Raw genomic sequence first — 20,653 nt, 5'->3', positions numbered from 1 at the left:
TAGAGTCCTCTGATAGTGCCAACATGATTAGGCGGTAGTGCGAGTGCAATATTGGTGGGGACGGCGGCTTTATCACCCGGTAACAGAGCGACAGGTGAGGCGCAGTAGAGGGGGTAGCACCCAGGTCTGGTGCCGCGAGGTGAACGGGCGGCCGAAGAGAGACGGGTGAAAAACATGGTAGAGGCGGATGTGTCCGGCGTGGGCGGGGGGGAAGATGACGGCCGGTCAGGGAAGGAGGAGTTACCATCGGCCATGATGAGTGGAATACTGTTTCCAGATAGTCAGGACCAGTCGGATTACTTCTAGATTGTGAAGGTTTATTTGTTGAAGGATGTTAGGAAATTGTAGTGGACGTTGTGGGATATGGGTGCGGAGTTGAGCATGGAGAGGAGCATATAAAGGACAAGCGGTGAAGATATGGTCTGGTGTGTCAGGGAGTTGACAGGGGGGACATAGATCGGAGGGGAGTTTGCCGTATCGATGCAAGAGGACCCCAGTGACCAGGCGGCGGCAGAGGAGGCGACTGAGAGTAACCTCTTCTGCACGGTGTAGGGCAACGGGTGGTGCCGGACGTAGAAAAACTTGCGGGCGGTAGAGGGATTGCCGTAGGCCTTCCGCCGATGTTTGCCACGTGGTTTGATAATGAGACGCTAGGCATTGCTTGAAGACCCTTGTAAGAGTAAGTCGGGAGTAGGGGATCCAGAGATCAAGCTGCTGGGGTGCGATAGTTAGAGCGCGGCGGGCTGCTTGGTCGGCCAACTCGTTCCCCTGGATACCCGTATGTCCAGGGCACCACAGGAGGGAGATTTGTTGAGGAGAGGCCACAGTAATTTCTTTATAGGTCATGGAGACCAGAGGATCTTCGGAGGTACTTTTCAGCATACGTAAGCTCGATTGCGAGTCGGTACAAATAATCAATTGAGAGTGAGGGAAGGTTTGGCCAAGTCGTACGGCTTCCCAGATGGCAATTAGCTCACAGCGAGTGATATCATGATGGACGTTAATCGTTTTTGCGTAAGTCCAGCCAAAATTCTGAACATGGAGTCCAATGGCATTAACAGGAGCTGTAGGTATTTTTGAGGCGTCAGTATATATGATTAGGGGGTTATCGGGATCACAGAGCGTTGCTAGATGGCTGTAGAATTCCTGGCGGAGTTCTTCGGGGGTGAGATCTGCCTTTGGGTGGTTAATATAGTTGTCGATGATATTGACGGACGGATTATCCCACGGTGGGCGTGGGAGGTGTACTGGCGGGAGTATAGTAACACCCCCGCAGTCGAGGTGTAGGGCGCGAAGAGTAGTAGTAAGGTGATGTTGAAGTCTAACAGACAGTGAACGACGGGAGAGGGGAGGTAAGGTCCGATGAAGGAGGGGCGGCGCGGCGGCGAGGAAACCGTGGACCGAGAGGAGTTTGGCCAAGTGATTGAGCTCTAACGAAAGCCTGCGAAAGTCTAGTGGGTAAAGTTGGCTTTCGACCGTCATGGCCGCAATAGAAGTCGAACGGGGTAAACCAAGGATCGTTCGTAAGGCAGAGTTTTGAATTTTGTCCAGTTTGCGAAGATTGGTGTGGCAGGCGGTACCATAGAGGAAAGCTCCATAGTCCAGAACAGCACGGATAAAGTGGGTGTAAATTCGCAGACCGATAAGCCGCCGAGCGCCCCATTTAAGGCCCATAACGGCGCGAAGAACGTTAAGACGTTTCGAGCATTTGTTAGCGAGTTCATTGATGTGATTAGTCCACGTGAGCTTAGGGTCCAACCAGAGCCCTAAGTATTTGTAGGTATGAACTTCGTCCAGAAGATTCCCATCTATATGGAGGGAAATATCGTCATCCTTGCGGTGTTTACGAGTAAATACCATGTATTTGCATTTGTTATATTGTAAATGAAAGTCCCATTGTTCTATGAAAGCGGCAGCTAGGTTGAGACAGTCTTGTAGGATTTGTCGGGCAATGGCGAGGGTGGCTCCGGTGGCCCATATAACTACGTCATCAGCATGGAGGCCTCTGGCGCTCTGAGTGGGAAAGTCCTGACCGAAGTCATTTATGGCAATTAGGAATAGAGTGGGGCTCAGGGGGCTCCCCTGGGGGACGCCTGTGTTAATAGGGACGTAGTGAGAGACTTGGTTATTAATCTTGACACGTAAGCGACGTTGCAGTAGAAAATCAGTAAGCCAGGACATTATGTGGCCTGACAGGCCAAGTTCTGTTAGACGACGTAAGAGGTGGTCAGAGTGGACGCTACCAAAAGCGTCCTTAAGGTCTAAGAAGACTGCAACTACACAGGTCTGTGTGGTGAGAGCCGTGTGTACATCATCGACGAGGCGAATAGGGTGTTCCATAGTGGTGCGACACTTACGGAATCCGCTTTGGTAGGGCTGTAAGAGATTGTGCATTTCCAAGAAGTACAGTAGCCGGCGGTTGACCAGTCTATCAAATAACTTTTTCAGGGTCAGGAGTAGTGCTATGGGGCGATAGCTTTCCGGTGATGTGGGGTCTTTGCCAGGTTTTAAGAGAGGGATGATGGTAGCATCATTCCAGTGGGCGGGGAAGTCATGGTGGGTCCAGTGATGATTTAGGGTTTGGAGAATTTTAGGGAGGAAGGTGTGCGGCAAGCGACAAAGCATTTTGTTTGAAATCTTGTCGGCCCCCGGGGCCGTTTTTTGTAGTTTCGGGATTACATGATAAAGTTCACCTAGGGTGAAAGGGTCATTTAGATCGAGGGGAGAATCCGATAGAGGAGGTGGTACGGCCTCCAAAGTAGATGTGAAGTAGATTTGATGGTAATGCTGTGCCAGGATTGTTGCTCTTTGGAGGTCGGCGGTGTTGTTTGGCGGTGGTGTATAGGTGACGCGAGGTCTCGTTGCCCATTTGAGTTTTTGCCATATGTCCCCACTAGGGGTAGATGGTTGTAGCGTATCGCAAAATTCCCGCCAGCATCGGGTTTTCTCCCGTTTTAGAGTAAGGCGAAACAAGGCACGGGTATGATGGTACAGTCTATAGTCAGTTTGGTTGTGTTGCTTAGAGTATCGATTACGGTGCCAATTGGCCTTTTCGTGAAGCTGGCGGAGTCTAAGGTTCCACCAGTAAGGAAGCCGCGGTTTATGGGGAAGCCGATCGTTACAACGAGGCGGGGTTGGGGGGTGGGCAAAGGATAGAATGAGGGACTGTAGTTCAGAGAATGTTAGTGGTGTGTCCGGATCGTGGTCTAGATAGGCATCAGCGGCAGTGCGAAAGGAAGTCCAGTTAATTGGTCGGCAGATTGTGGGGTGGGAAGGTATCGGGGGGTGGCCATGTCTTATGGGGGTGGGGAGAGTAATGAGGATGGGAAGATGGTCGCTACCTCCCTTTGGTAGAGGGACCCAGGTTAGTCTAGGAGCAAGGGATGAGCTGGCAAACGTGGTGTCAGGAGCCGTATTGCGCGCTTGAAGAGGACGCCGGGTATGTGTGCCATCATTGATACAGCATATGGAAGGGTTGATATTGAGCCAGCTTGTGATATGCATTCCCTGCGTATTACAAAGGGCAGTGTCCCAAGTTGGATGATGGCCGTTTAAATCCGCGCCGAGTATCATAGGATGCGGTATTTGACGAGACAACATATTGAGATCTTGGTCAGAGCTGGAGCCCGATGGATCATAGAGGGAGGACAATTGGAGAGGTTGGCCTCTCCAAGATATAGAAATCGTGATACCTTCAACTGTGGGCGGGGGTGTCACAGTAAGTTCGGTTGGTGAGAGGTGTTTCGCAGCAAAAATCGCTACGCCACCGCCACGGGGTGGGAGGAGAGTTGGGTCAGAGGGGCGATCTTTTCGAAAAATCGTATAGTAATCGGTATAGGCGTTGAGGGTTGCATGTTTGGGTTGTAGCCAGGTTTCTTGTAGAAGGATGATATGTGGAGTATATGTTTGGATTAGGGCGACAAGGTCACCTTGATTGGCCAGAATGCTACGAGCGTTCCATTGAATGATAGTGAGATTGGGATATGGCGTATTATTGGGCAAAACAATTTCTGAGGGCGTGTTGTTTGTCTTCCGGAAGTTTTTTAAGGATATCTTGCCGGTTGATGGTAGTCTTCAGAGTGCGGTTGAGGAGGACAGTGAAAAGGGAAATTATTTCGTCAAAGGAGGGCGGAGTCGGTTTGGCTAGGGTAACTACGATGTCGCAAAGCACATTGAGGATATCTTCGGGCTGGCAGGAGGGAAGGATGGGGCCGGAGGGGGGGCGGGTAGGGGGGTGGAAGGGGAGACGATTGGTTGGGGGAAGGTGGACAGGGGGAAGGGGTGGGAAGTCTGTAGCCGAGAAGGTCGGAGTGGGGTTAAGTTTATTAAAGGCCTGTATAGCGGCATAGCGAGAGAGATTTTGTTGCTCTTGGAGTCTGATGATTTGAACTTCTTTTAGTCGTTGAGGGCATTTGATAGAAGACGCAATGTGATCGGAATTTCCACAGTTAGCACAGTGTTTCTGTCCTTGACAATCCTGGCCATCCGGGTGATTAGCTCCACATGTAACACAGCGGAAATTACTTTTACAGTGTTTTTGAGTATGTCCAAAGTGACGGCATCGTTTACATTGCATTGGTTGACGAACATAAGGAGCAACCTTATAAATTTGATAATACATTCGCACTTCTGTGGGAAGGTCTGCGGATCCGAAGTTGAGGAGATAGGTGGAGCTAGTGGCCCCTAGTCGGGTTATTTTTTTGCAGGGAAGGCCTTGCCGTTCCAAAGCATCCGCTATTAAAGGTTCCGTTAGATTTTCGGGGACTCGATAAATTACCCCTTTATTTCCTGGTTCCTGCGGGTGGCCGGGTGTAGTGATTGAAAATTTGATTTTGTCCATATGATCCCACTTCATGAATGTGGCATGTTGTTGGGAGGTTAATGGTGCAACCAGTAAGGCTCCACCACGTAGTACTCGCAAATCCTTAACTTCTCCTACAGTATGTTCGATATGGTGGCAAAGTTTTATAAAGTCCGTATCATGGAACGTTGGGCCTTGGCCCTGTTTGGTCTGTTCCGGCGTAATCTTTCCTTCTCGGGTGTCTTTTGGTTGAAAAATAAGCGGTTTAATTACTTCAGTTGTGGCATTTAGATCCATGTCCTCAGATTGTCGTGGTTGAGAGTTCGTGGTAGGTTGTTCGTCATCGTAATTGGGTGAGTTAGGAGGGTCGCTTGACTCTTTTTTCCGTTTTTTAGGGGAGTTCATAGCAGAACAGAAAGGGAGGGGGAAGGGGAGAAAGCAAGAGGGGAGGGAAAAGCTGATACACTTACACAGAAACCAGAGCACAAAGAACGTGACTGGCAAACGCACTGTCAAAAGTCAGAGTGTGTCTGGTACCATCCTCGCATACTTTATTGAGAAACTTCGTCTGCTTATATTTTGACTCCACCCACAAATTCTGCATATATCGACTTCTAGAGATCGAAAATGTCATTCTTATCTCTATTTTCGTGGTTAAATAATTTTTTTGGAAATTACGCCAGTGGTAAAAAAGCAAAGTGTTCAACAATGCGAAATAACTCCCGATTTAGTGGAATTAAGCTTTAAAGTCAAGAATACAAATAATTGATGTTTCTTTTTTTGAGTATCTAGTTTCTTTCTTTGTACTAACGTAGCAAATACCACTCCTCGACTACTTGTTTTGATGGGAGTCGCTTATTTGTGGGTGGAGTCAAAATATAAGCAGACGAATTTTCTCAATAAAGTATGGGAGGATGGGTAATGAATTTGCTACGTTCAACGTTCTTCTTACAGAAATCCGTTTTTGGAAATATATATATTTGACTTCAACAATGTAAAATTTAACATTAGAAATTAAATGAAAAATGTAAGGTGGTGAAAAACCACTCAGATGTGATCAGTGTGACTACGCTGGCAGCTGCAAGTATAGTTTGGTTTAACTCTAATGGCCGCCACGCCCACGACACTTATTTTGGATCATATTAAGAAATTTTAAAATAGAGATGGCGCTGCAAACCGTGGCAAAAGAATGTTGCCCTAACGTGACGTATTATTAATTCAAAACCAAGGCTTCTGACAGGACTCTATACTACATGAAATTAGCGATTATTTGTTTTACATACATATAAAGAAAAAATAAAGTTTTAGTTGAGTCTCTGAACCGGTTATAGCAATTTCTGCTTCGCTGGTTTGGTGCTACTTTTGGTTTAGAAATATTTCGCTTTTTCTGGCAGATTGACGTCGGTAAAATAAAGTTGTCATAAAGTCAGACATTTCCGCAATGAGTTTAATAAGTCTTCAAGAGGTACTTGAACAATTATTGAACTAATCCATGGTTTACACAGAAATTTTAAATTTCAAAAAACTGGAATTTGTTTTTAGGAAACTGAGGAGGAGGATGATTGCAACTATGATTGCATAAGCAAAGATGATCAAATCAAGGAACTAAAAGCCAAGGTAAGAATAGAGCTATTTCAGTTGCGGGAAAAATTTCGTCTGCTACGAAAATTGGGCCTGCCTTTGAGTGTAGAGCGGCCATTTTATGAGGGTTTTCTCTATGGGCAAATAGCATTGGTGACGTAGCCATTACCCCCTCTGAAATAGCTCTATAGAGTGCTGTCAGAAGCGCCTGTGTGACGTCACCCATGCTGTTTTCCCATAAAGAAAAAACGGTAACCGTCATGGCCGCCCATTGCTAAAGGCAGACTCGTGACGTTTAACCTTGGATCTGACGTCACAACTGACAGCACTCTATAGGGTAATTTCGGTTGAGAGGGGGAGTGAACTGTGTATCCCCTACTTTAGGGGCAACTTTGTACTAGAGAATATTATTTGCCCCCGAAAGGGAAGGGGAGGGGGATATCACTAAGGTAAGAGATAGAGGGTTATGACGTTGCCGTATATAGAGTGCTGTCAGAAGCGCCGGTGTGACGTCACCCATGCTGTTTTCCCATAAAGAAAAAACGGTAACTGTCATGGCCGCCCATTGCTTAAGGCAGACTCGTGACGTTTAACCTTGGATCTGACGTCACAACTGACAGCACTCTATGGGAAAGAAATTACTCTATAGGGAGCTAACAGTTCCCTTACCCAAAAATAGACCTCCAATTATGCCTAAAATTAGTCCAATATAGACCTGCTATTTATTTATATTTCACGTTGACCATTTACGTAAAAATTACGTGACTTACACTTGATTGTCATTTGTGATAAGAGTCATATTATCACTCGTTATAAACCTGTGTGACACCTGATCACTTATTTTTCACTAGACATACGTGACACATAATCACCCGTTATTGACCCGAGAGACAGCCAACATGAGTGAAAAATAATCACCCATTATTGACCCAAAACACCCGACATAAGTGACACATTATCACCCATTATTGACCCAAAAGACACCCGACATACGTGACCCGAGATGTAAAATAATCACCCGAGATGACAGATAATTAATCACCCGTTATTGACCCGAGATGACAGATAATTAATCACCCGTTTTTGACCCTAGATGACAGATAATTAATCACCCGTTTTTGACCCTAGATGACAGATAATTAATCACCCGTTATTGACCCGAGATGACAGATAATTAATCACCCGTTATTGACCCAAAAGCCACCCGACTCGAGGTGACAAATAATCACCCGTTATTGACCAAAAAGCCACTCGACATGAGTGACAAATAATCATCCTCTATTGACCCAAAAGACATGAGTGACACATTATCACCCGTTATTTACTCGAGATGACAAATAATCACCCGTTATTGACCCAAAAGCCACCCGACATGACAAATAATCACCCGTTATTGACCCAAAAGCCACCCGACATGACAAATAATCACCCGTTATTGACCCAAAAGCCACCCGACATGACAAATAATCACCCGTTATTGACCCAAAAGCCACCCGACATGAGTGACAAATAATCACCCGTTATGGACCCAAAGCCACCCGACATGAGTCACAAATAATCAACCGTTGTTGACCCAAAAGACACCCGACATACGTGACAAATAATCACCCGTTATTGACCCAAAAGACACCCGACATGAGTGACACATTATCACCCGTTATTGACCCGAGATGACAAATTATCACCCATTATTGACCCGAGATGACAAATAATCACCCGTTATTGACCCGAGATGACAAATAATCACCCGTTATTGACCCGAGATGACAAATAATCACCCGTTATTGACCCGAGATGACAAATAATCACCCGTTATTGACCCGAGATGACAAATAATCACCCGTTATTGACCCGAAATGACAAATAATCACCCGTTATTGACCCGAGATGACAAATAATCACCCGTTATTGACCCGAGATGACAAATAATCACCCGTTATTGACCCGAGATGACAAATAATCACCCGTTATTGACCCGAGATGACAAATAATCACCCGTTATTGACCCGAGATGACAAATAATCACCCGTTATTAACCCGAGATGACAAATAATCACCCGTTATTGACCCGAGATGACAAATAATCACCCGTTATTGACCCGAGATGACAAATAATCACCCGTTATTGACCCGAAATGACAAATAATCACCCGTTATTGACCCGAGATGACAAATAATCACCCGTTATTGACCCAAAAGCCACCCGAGATGAGTGACAAATAATCACTTGCCATGGACCCGAAAGACACCCGACATGAATGACAAATAATCGCCCGTTATTGACCCAACGTACGTGACAAATTATATCTTGCAACAGACCTGGGATACACCTGATAAAAGTGACCAATTTTGGCTTGCGATAGACCTGAGATACACCTTAAATAGTTGATATTATATCACTAGTTTATCTGAAATACACCTAATATAAGTGACACGCGAAGGTTCTCCCCCATTCGGCTGTACCCAAAATTCAAATGTCCCATTCAAACGAAACCCCGCATGTGGGCGGTTTTCGAAAAATATGGACGGTGTCAAGTGGCTGCACTTAACGATAATTGAACATTGCTTCGATATCCACGATTGATTTAGAAATCCGAGGACGCAATGATCGATTCATTCAATTACGAGATACAGGCTTATCTATCATTATGGGAAATGGAAAATAAGGCATACTACGAAATTGGTCAGCTGTTATTATGCTTAAATGATAATTAAAACGAAAAAAAATATATTTATTTCTCAGCTAACAAACTTAATGAAAAAGACTTCTGATCTTATCTTTCATTTTTATTCAAAATCTTTATTATAATACGAATTAAAGGAAGCACTATCATACCAAGATAGGGCCGAATAAATGACACAAATGATATCACCTGTTATTGATCTGAGATACACCCGACATAAATGAAATTTTGTCACTCGTTAGTGATCTGAGATACACTAGACATAAATGATAATTTGTCACCCATTATTTATCTGAGATGCACTAGACATAAATGATAATTTATCACTCGTTAGTGATCCGAGATACTCCAGACATAAATGACACTTTGTCACTCGCTACTGATCTGTGATACACCTGTCAAAACTGATGTTTCACTCCTTATTGATCTGAGATACATCTGACATAAGAGATAATTTATCACTCGCTATTCAACAGAGTAACACCAAAGGTTACACCAAACATAAATGTTAAAACATTAATTCGTTTAAGTGTGTGACATATATCAGTTACTGAATTTCGGGTGAATATCGAATCTCCAATATTGACTATGGTTTATATGTTGGTGATTCTTGGATGAATCGCGGACCTCACATAAATTCTTGAATGTTTCTGACGAGCGCAGCTGGCATATCTCTGGTGAAAATTGAATGTGTAATATTCACCAACCTCAGTACATAAATGGTAATTTATCAGTCGCTATTGATCTGAAATACACCTGGCATGAATGATAATTTGTCACCCATTATTGATCTGAGATACACCTGGCATGAACGATAATTTGCCACCCATTATTGATCTGAGATAAACCTGGCATGAATGATAATTTGTCACCCATTATTGATCTGAGATACACCTGGCATGAATGATAATTTGTCACCCATTATTGATCTGAGATACACCTGGCATGAATGATAATTTGTCACCCATTATTGATCTGAGATAAACCTGGCATGAATGACAATTTGTCACCCATTATTGATCTGAGATACACCTGGCATGAATGATAATTTGTCACTCATTATTGATCTGAGATACACCTGGCATGAATGATAATTTGTCACCCATTATTGATCTGAGATACACCTGGCATGAATGATAATTTGTCACCCATTATTGACCTGAGATACACCTGGCATGAATGATAATTTGTCACCCATTATTGATCTGAGATACACCTGGCATGAATGATAATTTGTCACCCATTATTGATCTGAGATACACCTGGCATGAATGATAATTTGTCACCCATTATTGATCTGAGATACACCTGGCATGAATGATAATTTGTCACCCATTATTGACCTGAGATACACCTGGCATGAATGATAATTTGTCACCCATTATTGATCTGAGATACACCTGGCATGAATGATAATTTGTCACCCATTATTGATCTGAGATACACCTGGCATGAATGATAATTTGTCACCCATTATTGATCTGAGATACACCTGGCATGAATGATAATTTGTCACCCATTATTGATCTGAGATACACCTGGCATGAATGACAATTTGTCACCCATTATTGATCTGAGATACACCTGGCATGAATGATAATTTGTCACCCATTATTGATCAGAGATACACCTGGCATGAATGATAATTTGTCACCCATTATTGATCTGAGATAAACCTGGCATGAATGATAATTTGTCACCCATTATTGATCTGAGATACACCTGGCATAAATGATAATTTGTCACTCATTATTGATCTGAGATACACCTGGCATGAATGATAATTTGTCACTCATTATTTATCTGAGATACACCTGGCATGAATGATAATTTGTCACTTATTATTGATCTGAGATAAACCTGGCATGAATGACAATTTGTCACCCATTATTGATCTGAGATACACCTGGCATGAATGATAATTTGTCACCCGTAATCGATCTGAGATAAACCTGGCATGAATGATAATTTGTCACCCATTATTGATCTGAGATACACCTGGCATGAATGATAATTTGTCACCCATTATTGATCTGAGATACACCTGGCATGAATAATAATTTGTCACCCATTATTGATCTGAGATACACCTGGCATGAATGATAATTTGTCACCCATTATTGATCTGAGATACACCTGGCATGAATGATAATTTGTCACCCATTATTGATCTGAGATACACCTGGCATGAATGATAATTTGTCACCCATTATTGATCTGAGATAAACCTGGCATGAATGATAATTTGTCACCCATTATTGATCTGAGATACACCTGGCATGAATGATAATTTGTCACCCGTTATTGATCTGAGATACACCTGGCATGAATGATAATTTGTCACCCATTATTGATCTGAGATACACCTGGCATGAATGATCATTTGTCACCCATTATTGATCTGAGATACACCTGGCATGAATGATAATTTGTCACCCATTATTGATCTGAGATACACCTGGCATGAATGATAATTTGTCACCCATTATTGATCTGAGATAAACCTGGCATGAATGATAATTTGTCACCCATTATTGATCTGAGATACACCTGGCATGAATGATAATTTGTCACTCATTATTGATCTGAGATACACCTGGCATGAATGATAATTTGTCACTCATTATTTATCTGAGATACACCTGGCATGAATGATAATTTGTCACCCATTATTTATCTGAGATACACCTGGCATGAATGATAATTTGTCACTCATTATTTATCTGAGATACACCTGGCATGAATGATAATTTGTCACCCATTATCGATCTGAGATAAACCTGGCATGAATGATAATTTGTCACCCATTATTGATCTGAGATACACCTGGCATGAATGATAATTTGTCACTCATTATTGATCTGAGATACACCTGGCATGAATGATAATTTGTCACCCATTATTGATCTGAGATACACCGGGCATGAATGATAATTTGTCACCTATTATTTATCTGAGATACACCTGGCATGAATGATAATTTGTCACCCATTATTGATCTGAGATACACCTGGCATGAATGATAATTTGTCACTCATTATTGATCTGAGATACACCTGGCATGAATGATAATTTGTCACTCATTATTTATCTGAGATACACCTGGCATGAATGATAATTTGTCACCCATTATTGATCTGAGATATACCTGGCATGAATGACAATTTGTCACCCATTATTGATCTGAGATACACCTGGCATGAATGATAATTTGTCACCCATTATTGATCTGAGATACACCTGGCATGAATGATAATTTGTCACCCATTATTGATCTGAGATACACCTGGCATGAATGATAATTTGTCACCCATTATTGATCTGAGATACACCTGGCATGAATGATAATTTGTCACCCATTATTGATCTGAGATAAACCTGGCATGAATGATAATTTGTCACCCATTATTGATCTGAGATACACCTGGCATGAATGATAATTTGTCACCCATTATTGATCTGAGATACACCTGGCATGAATGATAATTTGTCACCCATTATTGATCTGAGATACACCTGGCATGAATGATCATTTGTCACCCATTATTGATCTGAGATACACCTGGCATGAATGATAATTTGTCACCCATTATTGATCTGAGATACACCTGGCATGAATGATAATTTGTCACCCATTATTGATCTGAGATAAACCTGGCATGAATGATAATTTGTCACCCATTATTGATCTGAGATACACCTGGCATGAATGATAATTTGTCACTCATTATTGATCTGAGATACACCTGGCATGAATGATAATTTGTCACTCATTATTTATCTGAGATACACCTGGCATGAATGATAATTTGTCACCCATTATTTATCTGAGATACACCTGGCATGAATGATAATTTGTCACTCATTATTTATCTGAGATACACCTGGCATGAATGATAATTTGTCACCCATTATCGATCTGAGATAAACCTGGCATGAATGATAATTTGTCACCCATTATTGATCTGAGATACACCTGGCATGAATGATAATTTGTCACTCATTATTGATCTGAGATACACCTGGCATGAATGATAATTTGTCACCCATTATTGATCTGAGATACACCGGGCATGAATGATAATTTGTCACCTATTATTTATCTGAGATACACCTGGCATGAATGATAATTTGTCACCCATTATTGATCTGAGATACACCTGGCATGAATGATAATTTGTCACTCATTATTGATCTGAGATACACCTGGCATGAATGATAATTTGTCACTCATTATTTATCTGAGATACACCTGGCATGAATGATAATTTGTCACCCATTATTGATCTGAGATATACCTGGCATGAATGACAATTTGTCACCCATTATTGATCTGAGATACACCTGGCATGAATGATAATTTGTCACCCATTATTGATCTGAGATACACCTGGCATGAATGATAATTTGTCACTCATTATTGATCTGAGATACACCTGGCATGAATGATAATTTGTCACTCATTATTGATCTGAGATACACCTGGCATGAATGATAATTTGTCACTCATTATTGATCTGAGATACACCTGGCATGAATGATAATTTGTCACTCATTATTTATCTGAGATACACCTGGCATGAATGATAATTTGTCACCCATTATTGATCTGAGATATACCTGGCATGAATGACAATTTGTCACCCATTATTGATCTGAGATACACCTGGCATGAATGATAATTTGTCACCCGTAATCGATCTGAGATAAACCTGGCATGAATGATAATTTGTCACCCATTATTGATCTGAGATACACCTGGCATGAATGATAATTTGTCACTCATTATTGATCTGAGATACACCTGGCATGAATGATAATTTGTCACCCATTATTGATCTGAGATACACCTGGCATGAATGATAATTTGTCACCCATTATTGATCTGAGATACACCTGGCATGAATGATAATTTGTCACTCATTATTGATCTGAGATACACCTGGCATGAATGATAATTTGTCACTCATTATTTATCTGAGATACACCTGGCATGAATGATAATTTGTCACCCATTATTGATCTGAGATATACCTGGCATGAATGAAAATTTGTCACCCATTATTGATCTGAGATACACCTGGCATGAATGATAATTTGTCACCCATTATTGATCTGAGATACACCTGGCATGAATGATAATTTGTCACTCATTATTGATCTGAGATACACCTGGCATGAATGATAATTTGTCACTCATTATTGATCTGAGATACACCTGGCATGAATGATAATTTGTCACTCATTATTGATCTGAGATACACCTGGCATGAATGATAATTTGTCACCCATTATTGATCTGAGATATACCTGGCATGAATGACAATTTGTCACCCATTATTGATCTGAGATACACCTGGCATGAATGATAATTTGTCACCCGTAATCGATCTGAGATAAACCTGGCATGAATGATAATTTGTCACCCATTATTGATCTGAGATACACCTGGCATGAATGATAATTTGTCACCCATTATTGATCTGAGATACACCTGGCATGAATGATAATTTGTCACCCATTATTGATCTGAGATAAACCTGGCATGAATGATAATTTGTCACCCATTATTGACCTGAGATACACCTGGCATGAATGATAATTTGTCACCCATTATTGATCTGAGATACACCTGGCATGAATGATAATTTATCACTCGCTGTTGATCTGAGATACAAAAGACATAAATGATAAACCATTAATTCACGTATATGCTGTTGGTGAATTTCGGGTTAATATCGAATCTTCAATATTCGCTACGTTTCATATAAGTTACTGTTGGTGGTTCTTGCCTCTTGGATGAATGGCGGACTGTACATTAATTCACGAATGTTTGTGATGTGAGCGGCTGGTGTAATTCGGGTGAATATTGAATGTCCAATATTCAACAAGGTGTACATAAACCCAGTGAAGTGTTACTTGATGTCAGATATTCATCCGACATGCGCTCACTGAGTTTTTAACAAACAGTATCGACAGAGCCCCGAAGTGATTTTTGGATGTTATTCACCTGATATTGCTATCAGGAACCCTCATTTCATAAAGGCTTTGCCTTGAACGTGACCGATATCCATGGGTATATATAAGTGATGCGAGTGTCACCCATGAATCACCTTGAGTATGAAAAGTCATCTAACGTGACACTTTAAAGAGCTGGTATTCACTAATGAAATACTTCTCAAACACAAGTGATAATCATTGACACGTTGTGTCACGTAATATTCACTTACGTACTTGGTAACAATCACGTGAAATTCATGTAATATCTACCTTTTTATCATGCAATATTTTAGTAAGGGTTCTGACCCTGAAACGTCACACCCTTCTATCTCTTACTGGAGTTTCATCCCCCCTAACGGTTGGAAACAGTATTCTACGCGCAAAAATTCCAACCAGAGAGGGGCTGAGTGACGTCAGACTATCTTTTCCCCCAAGCCAGTTGTTAGCTCCCTATAGTGTTTTGGCCTGTGCATGATCGAGCCATCAATATAGTGTCTCAATTGGTACTGTGGTTTATTTTAAACGACTAGCACTAGATTTGTGATTGGTTCCTGCCTTTGGCAACAAAAATGTTTAAGTAGAAGGTTAATCAGCGTGTTAGGGCAACACTGGAGCTGGCATTTGCTTTAAAGTAGAAATCACAAAAGAAAAACCTTGATTAAACCAATGGTTATTGGTGGGCGATTAGAAACACATATTCCCAATTTTTGGCTTGTTAATTCGCCTTCTAGCGGCAGATAGTAGCAAACCGGATAGTGGGGAAATCAACGTTCTAACAGGGAAGCAAGCAGTCTAGATGGCGCTAGCTTTTTCCGGGATTTGACTCAGCATTTTTCATAACCCCCCCCCTCCATTTTGGGGCTGAAAAGGGGGAAGTTTTTTGTTGTTGTTGGTTGTTTAGTCGCTTAGTATGGGGCTCTATGGGCTGCTTACTTCGTCCATGTACACACAAACTACAGACTTGCTTTTAGTTCTTGCAAAGCTACCGCGCCCGCAAGCCTTCGGTGGCACCTTTTAAGAAAGAAACCAAATGAGGACCTTGTTTCCTGATCCCCCCTTCATCCACATAATTGGTTTCTCTGTTTTCTTGCTTGACACTTAAGAAAGACATTCTGCATATAAGAAAGTCCTTGGCAATTTTACAGAATAGCTTCTGGTAGCAGATCTCTTTTGTTTTTATGTTTATTATGTGTAATATTGGATGAAAAAATTATGACCCAAAACTTTTTCGGCGCAAATGATTATTTAAAAAGTTACAAGCTTTTAATTCTTTGGCGTGCGCAAAGGCTTAGGGATCCATGTCATTAGCTAAAAAACAATTATAAGTGGAAAAAGGACCATACACGTATAGGAGTCACGAATTAAGATCTCTGCAGACGAAAATAACCAAACCAAACCTAGCATAACAAAACTAAACCTAACCAAACCTAATATATAAATATTTTGGAAAAGGTGGCAGCTAATTAAAAGGAGAATATCTAATTAATAGGAGAATATTTTGGAAAAGGTGCCAGCTAATTAATAGGAGAATATTTTGGAAAAGGTGCCAGCTAATTAATAGGAGAATATTTTGGAAAAGGTGGCAGCCAATTAATAGGAGAATATTTTGGAAAAGGTGGCAACTAATTAATAGGAGAATATTTTGGAAAAGGTGCCAGCTAATTAATAGGAGAATATTTTGGAAAAGGTGCCAGCTAATTAATAGGAGAATATTTTGGAAAAGGTGGCAGAAAATTAATAGGAGAATATTTTGGAAAAGGTGGCAGCCAATTAATAGGAGAATATTTTGGAAAAGGTGGCAACTAATTAATAGGAGAATATTTTGGAAAAGGTGCCAGCTAATTAATAGGAGAATATTTTGGAAAAGGTGCCAGCTAATTAATAGGAGAATATTTTGGAAAAGGTGGCAGAAAATTAATAGGAGAATATTTTGGAAAAGGTGGCAGCCAATTAATAGGAGAATATTTTGGAAAAGGTGCCAGCTAATTAATTGGTTATTTTCGTCTTCAGAGATCTTAATTTGTGACTCCTATACGTGTATGGTCCTTTTTCTACTTATAATTGTTTTAGTAGCCAAAGATTTAACGCTTGTAACTTTTTAAATAATCATTTGCGCCAAAAAATATTTGCACCATAATTTTTTTCATCCAATTTTACCTATAATAAACGTAGAAAGAAAAGTGAACGACTACCAGGAGCTTTTCTGAAATATGTCCAAGTCCTTTTTTGTAATACAATCAATTTTTTTTTTTCAGTGTAATGGTTTAATATCAAACATGAAAAAAGTGAGAATGAAAAGTTTATTTACGATAAATAAGAAACTGGATGAAATTGAAAGGCTCAACGGGGTCATTAAAGAGTTGGAAAGTGAAATCAAAGATCTGATAGTATGGAACATTCTTCATTATCAAAGTCGATGTGAAAGAGAATCAGCTTAAAATTGTTGGTTCAATTATTGTTACTTGTTTAAAACATAGGAGGAAAGTGGAATACATCAAAGAGCCAACAATGAATGCGTTGAAAATGATTCAGGATTGAATGAACAGGAATTAATTCTTCCAATTGTGATTTCCCTGACAAATAGTTCCGAAAGCAATACATCTTCTGCCAGTTCGGAAATTGGTAAGTAATTTTATGCTTAGGAACAGCAACGATTTGCGGGACTGGAAAATAAGAGTCACAAATCGTGAAAATTGACCCACTTACAGTAGCGCCCTCACCGAAAACGGTGGATATTTCCAAATTTCTAGTGGTAGCTCCCATGACACGTTTTTTAACCCACTCCATCCGTTCTTTCCCTCTTTATACTACTATATATCAGACTTAGAAATAGCACACGTCCACTGGTCCAAAACCAGTTTATTAATTGCTTGGACTAGTTTTTTAATTCAAAAAGTGGGGGTTACTGGTCCTCGGGACCAGTTTATTAATTGCAAATCTATAGGAGAACAAAGGCTGGGACCACTCCGGAGACCAGTTAATTATTTGGGACACTAGGAAGGTCACTGGTCCCAAGGACTAGTTCTAAAATTATCCTTATTTCTAAGTCTGCTATATATTATAGTATATATTATACTACTGTATATTTTCTGTCATCTCTGGGATTTTTTCAACCACCTTTTCCTCAATAATTGGTTCTTTACGCCTAAGTTAAAGAATAGGAGACAAATGTGTCCAGTTCGCTACAAAGATAAGCTAACGCCACATATATGCTATACATTTATATTATGTTTAATTCCTATTAGAATACATTTTGTAACTAGGCAGTTTGTAATGTTATTGGCGTAGCACGGTAAAACCAATTGCCAATAAGGCTTCGCGCATAAAGTGCAGAAGTATTCCATATAGCTTCCGATTTTATGGCTCTCGCTAGGCAGGGGAACAAAAAAGCCTCTAACCGCGCAAAACCTGTTTAATGCTAGACCAATCGGCTACGGCTTCAAAACTATTTTCCCTCGCCTTCGATTTCAGTCAAGCAAAGAACAAACCAGCAAGTCTGAAGGCGAATTTCCGATATTGTTGGTAATCGTTTAAAAATCCTGATTAGTGGATCTCATACAAGGTGACTTTCCTTAATAACTCCAGTTTTGGCTTGGCAAAGGCCTCCAGTACCGTAGTACTTTACTCCCAAATAGTCGTTGAAATTGTGAATAATTTCATCTAAAGAATATTTTAGAGACCCTACTCTGTATTTATATGAAATATCGAATCTATGTAACTGGTCAATCGGTTCTTAAGGTAGAGATAGCCGAAGGAGTCGCATCTCCGAATTATTTTCCTCCGCGGTGCGAGGAGGTTAGGCGCTTCGAATATATTGTGCAGCTCACCCAGACTTTCAGTGTGAAGCTTTATGGGCTTACTGATAATGAAATATAAAACGATCTGTTTAGAGGACTGCAAAGGCTTTGGGAAACTCCAACTCCATAGAAAGCCAAGGGACTCCCTCATTTTTGGTCGGAGTTGGAGTTGGGTAAAATAAATAATTTGGCTTTGGGTGGCTTTGGGAATATTATCTCTGAAATGGAACGGAGTTGGAAGGGAGTGGAAATATTTCGAAAACTTATACGGGAGTCGGTCGGGACTGGATTATTGTTGGATTCAGGTGGCTTTGGCTGTCGTTGGCATTTATAGTATCCAAATGGAGTTGGGGTAAATATAAACGAAAATTAGTTAGGTTAAATGCTTTGGTGTTTGGAGTAAGAATGTTCGTTGAAGCTCTCATTGGCTTTGGCAGAGATGGGAAAACTTGTCGGATATCTCATTAGTTTGGTCAAGGATTAGAAAACTTGTCGCATATCTCATTGGCTTTGGCAGGGATTATTAGAAAACTTGTCGGGTTTCTCATTGGCTTTGGCAGGGATTGGAAAAATTGTCAAATTTCACATTGGCTTCGGCAGGGATTGGAAATATTATTGAATTTATCAATTGGCTTTGGTAGGGATTGGAAAGATTTTTAAATCTGTCAATCGGCTTTGGCAGGGATTGAAATTCGTGTGAAACTTCACAATTGGCTTTGGCAGGGATTCAAAAATGAAATGAACTTTAGTGTGGCGTTAGGGAGGAGTTGAAAATATAACAATGGCTTTAGGGTGGCAGTGGCGTTTGTGAAAATTCTACCATTGGAGTTGGCAGGCTTTGGGAATGACTTTTTTCAGTTTGCAGCTCTCTAGATCTGTTACTAAAAACAGGGTTGTCACAGTACCTGGAAAACCTGGAAAAGTCAGGGAATTTGAAAAAGGGTGTAAAAAGTCAGGGAATTTCAAAATGGGTGTAAAAAGTCGGGGAATTTGAAAAAGGGTGTAAAAAGTCGGGGAATTTGAAAAAGGGTGTAAAAAGTCGGGGAATTTGAAAAAGGGTGTAAAATGTCGGGGAATTTGAAAAAGGGTGTAAAAAGTCGGGGAATTTGAAAAAAGGGTGTAAAAATTCGGGGAATTTGAAAAAGGGTGTAAAAAGTCGGGGAATTTGAAAAAGGGTGTAAAATGTCGGGGAATTTGAAAAAGGGTGTAAAAAGTCGGGGAATTTCAAAAAGGGTGTAAAAAGTCGGGGAATTTGAAAAAGGGTGTAAAAAGTCGGGGAATTTGAAAAAGGCTGGAAAAAGTCAGGGAATTTGAAAAAGGCTGGAAAAAGTCAGGGAATTTGAAAAAGGGTGTAAAAAGTCAGGGAATTTGAATAAGGGTGTAAAAAGTCAGGGAATTTGAAAAGGGTGTAAAAAGTCAGGGAATTTGAAAAACGGTGTAAAAAGTCAGGGAATTTGAAAAAGGTTGGGAAAAGTCAGGGAATTTGAAAAAGGGTGTAAAAAGTCGGGGAATTTGAAAAAGGGTGTAAAAAGTCGGGGAATTTCAAAAAGGGTGTAAAAAGTCGGGGAATTTCAAAAAGGGTGTAAAAAGTCGGGGAATTTCAAAAAGGGTGTAAAAAGTCGGGGAATTTGAAAAAGGGTGTAAAATGTCGGGGAATTTGAAAAAGGGTGTAAAAAGTCCGGGAGTTTGAAAAAGGGTGTAAAAAGTCGGGGAATTTCAAAAAGGCTGGAAAAAGTCAGGGAATTTGAAAAAGGCTGGAAAAAGTCAGGGAATTTGAAAAAGGGTGTAAA

General features: G+C 40.8%; 1 protein-coding gene across 2 annotated transcripts in view; it reads left to right on the top strand.

Moving 5' to 3' along the window:
* The first annotated feature begins 6,126 nt into the window (after window positions 1-6,126).
* LOC149679261 (uncharacterized) overlaps window positions 6,127-20,653 on the top strand; it is a 30,487-nt gene continuing 15,960 nt past the window's right edge. The window contains exons 1-4 of one of the 2 annotated variants that reach the window (XM_089834943.1): window positions 6,127-6,266; window positions 6,344-6,418; window positions 17,322-17,453; window positions 17,544-17,688. In XM_089834943.1, the coding sequence (XP_089691069.1) occupies window positions 6,243-6,266; window positions 6,344-6,418; window positions 17,322-17,453; window positions 17,544-17,688 (376 nt within the window). In that variant the 5' untranslated portion in view covers window positions 6,127-6,242. The remainder of the gene's footprint in view (window positions 6,267-6,343; window positions 6,419-17,321; window positions 17,454-17,543; window positions 17,689-20,653) is intronic. The other variant, XM_089834944.1, reaches the window with a different exon arrangement.

The sequence above is a fragment of the Phalangium opilio genome, unplaced genomic scaffold (assembly GCF_054372755.1).
Source record: "Phalangium opilio isolate 3A_F unplaced genomic scaffold, DU_Popi_V2 ptg000041l_1, whole genome shotgun sequence".
Lineage (NCBI taxonomy): Eukaryota > Metazoa > Arthropoda > Arachnida > Opiliones > Phalangiidae > Phalangium > Phalangium opilio.
Note: the sequence above shows the minus strand (reverse complement) of the source record. Positions and strands in the feature narration are given on the sequence as shown.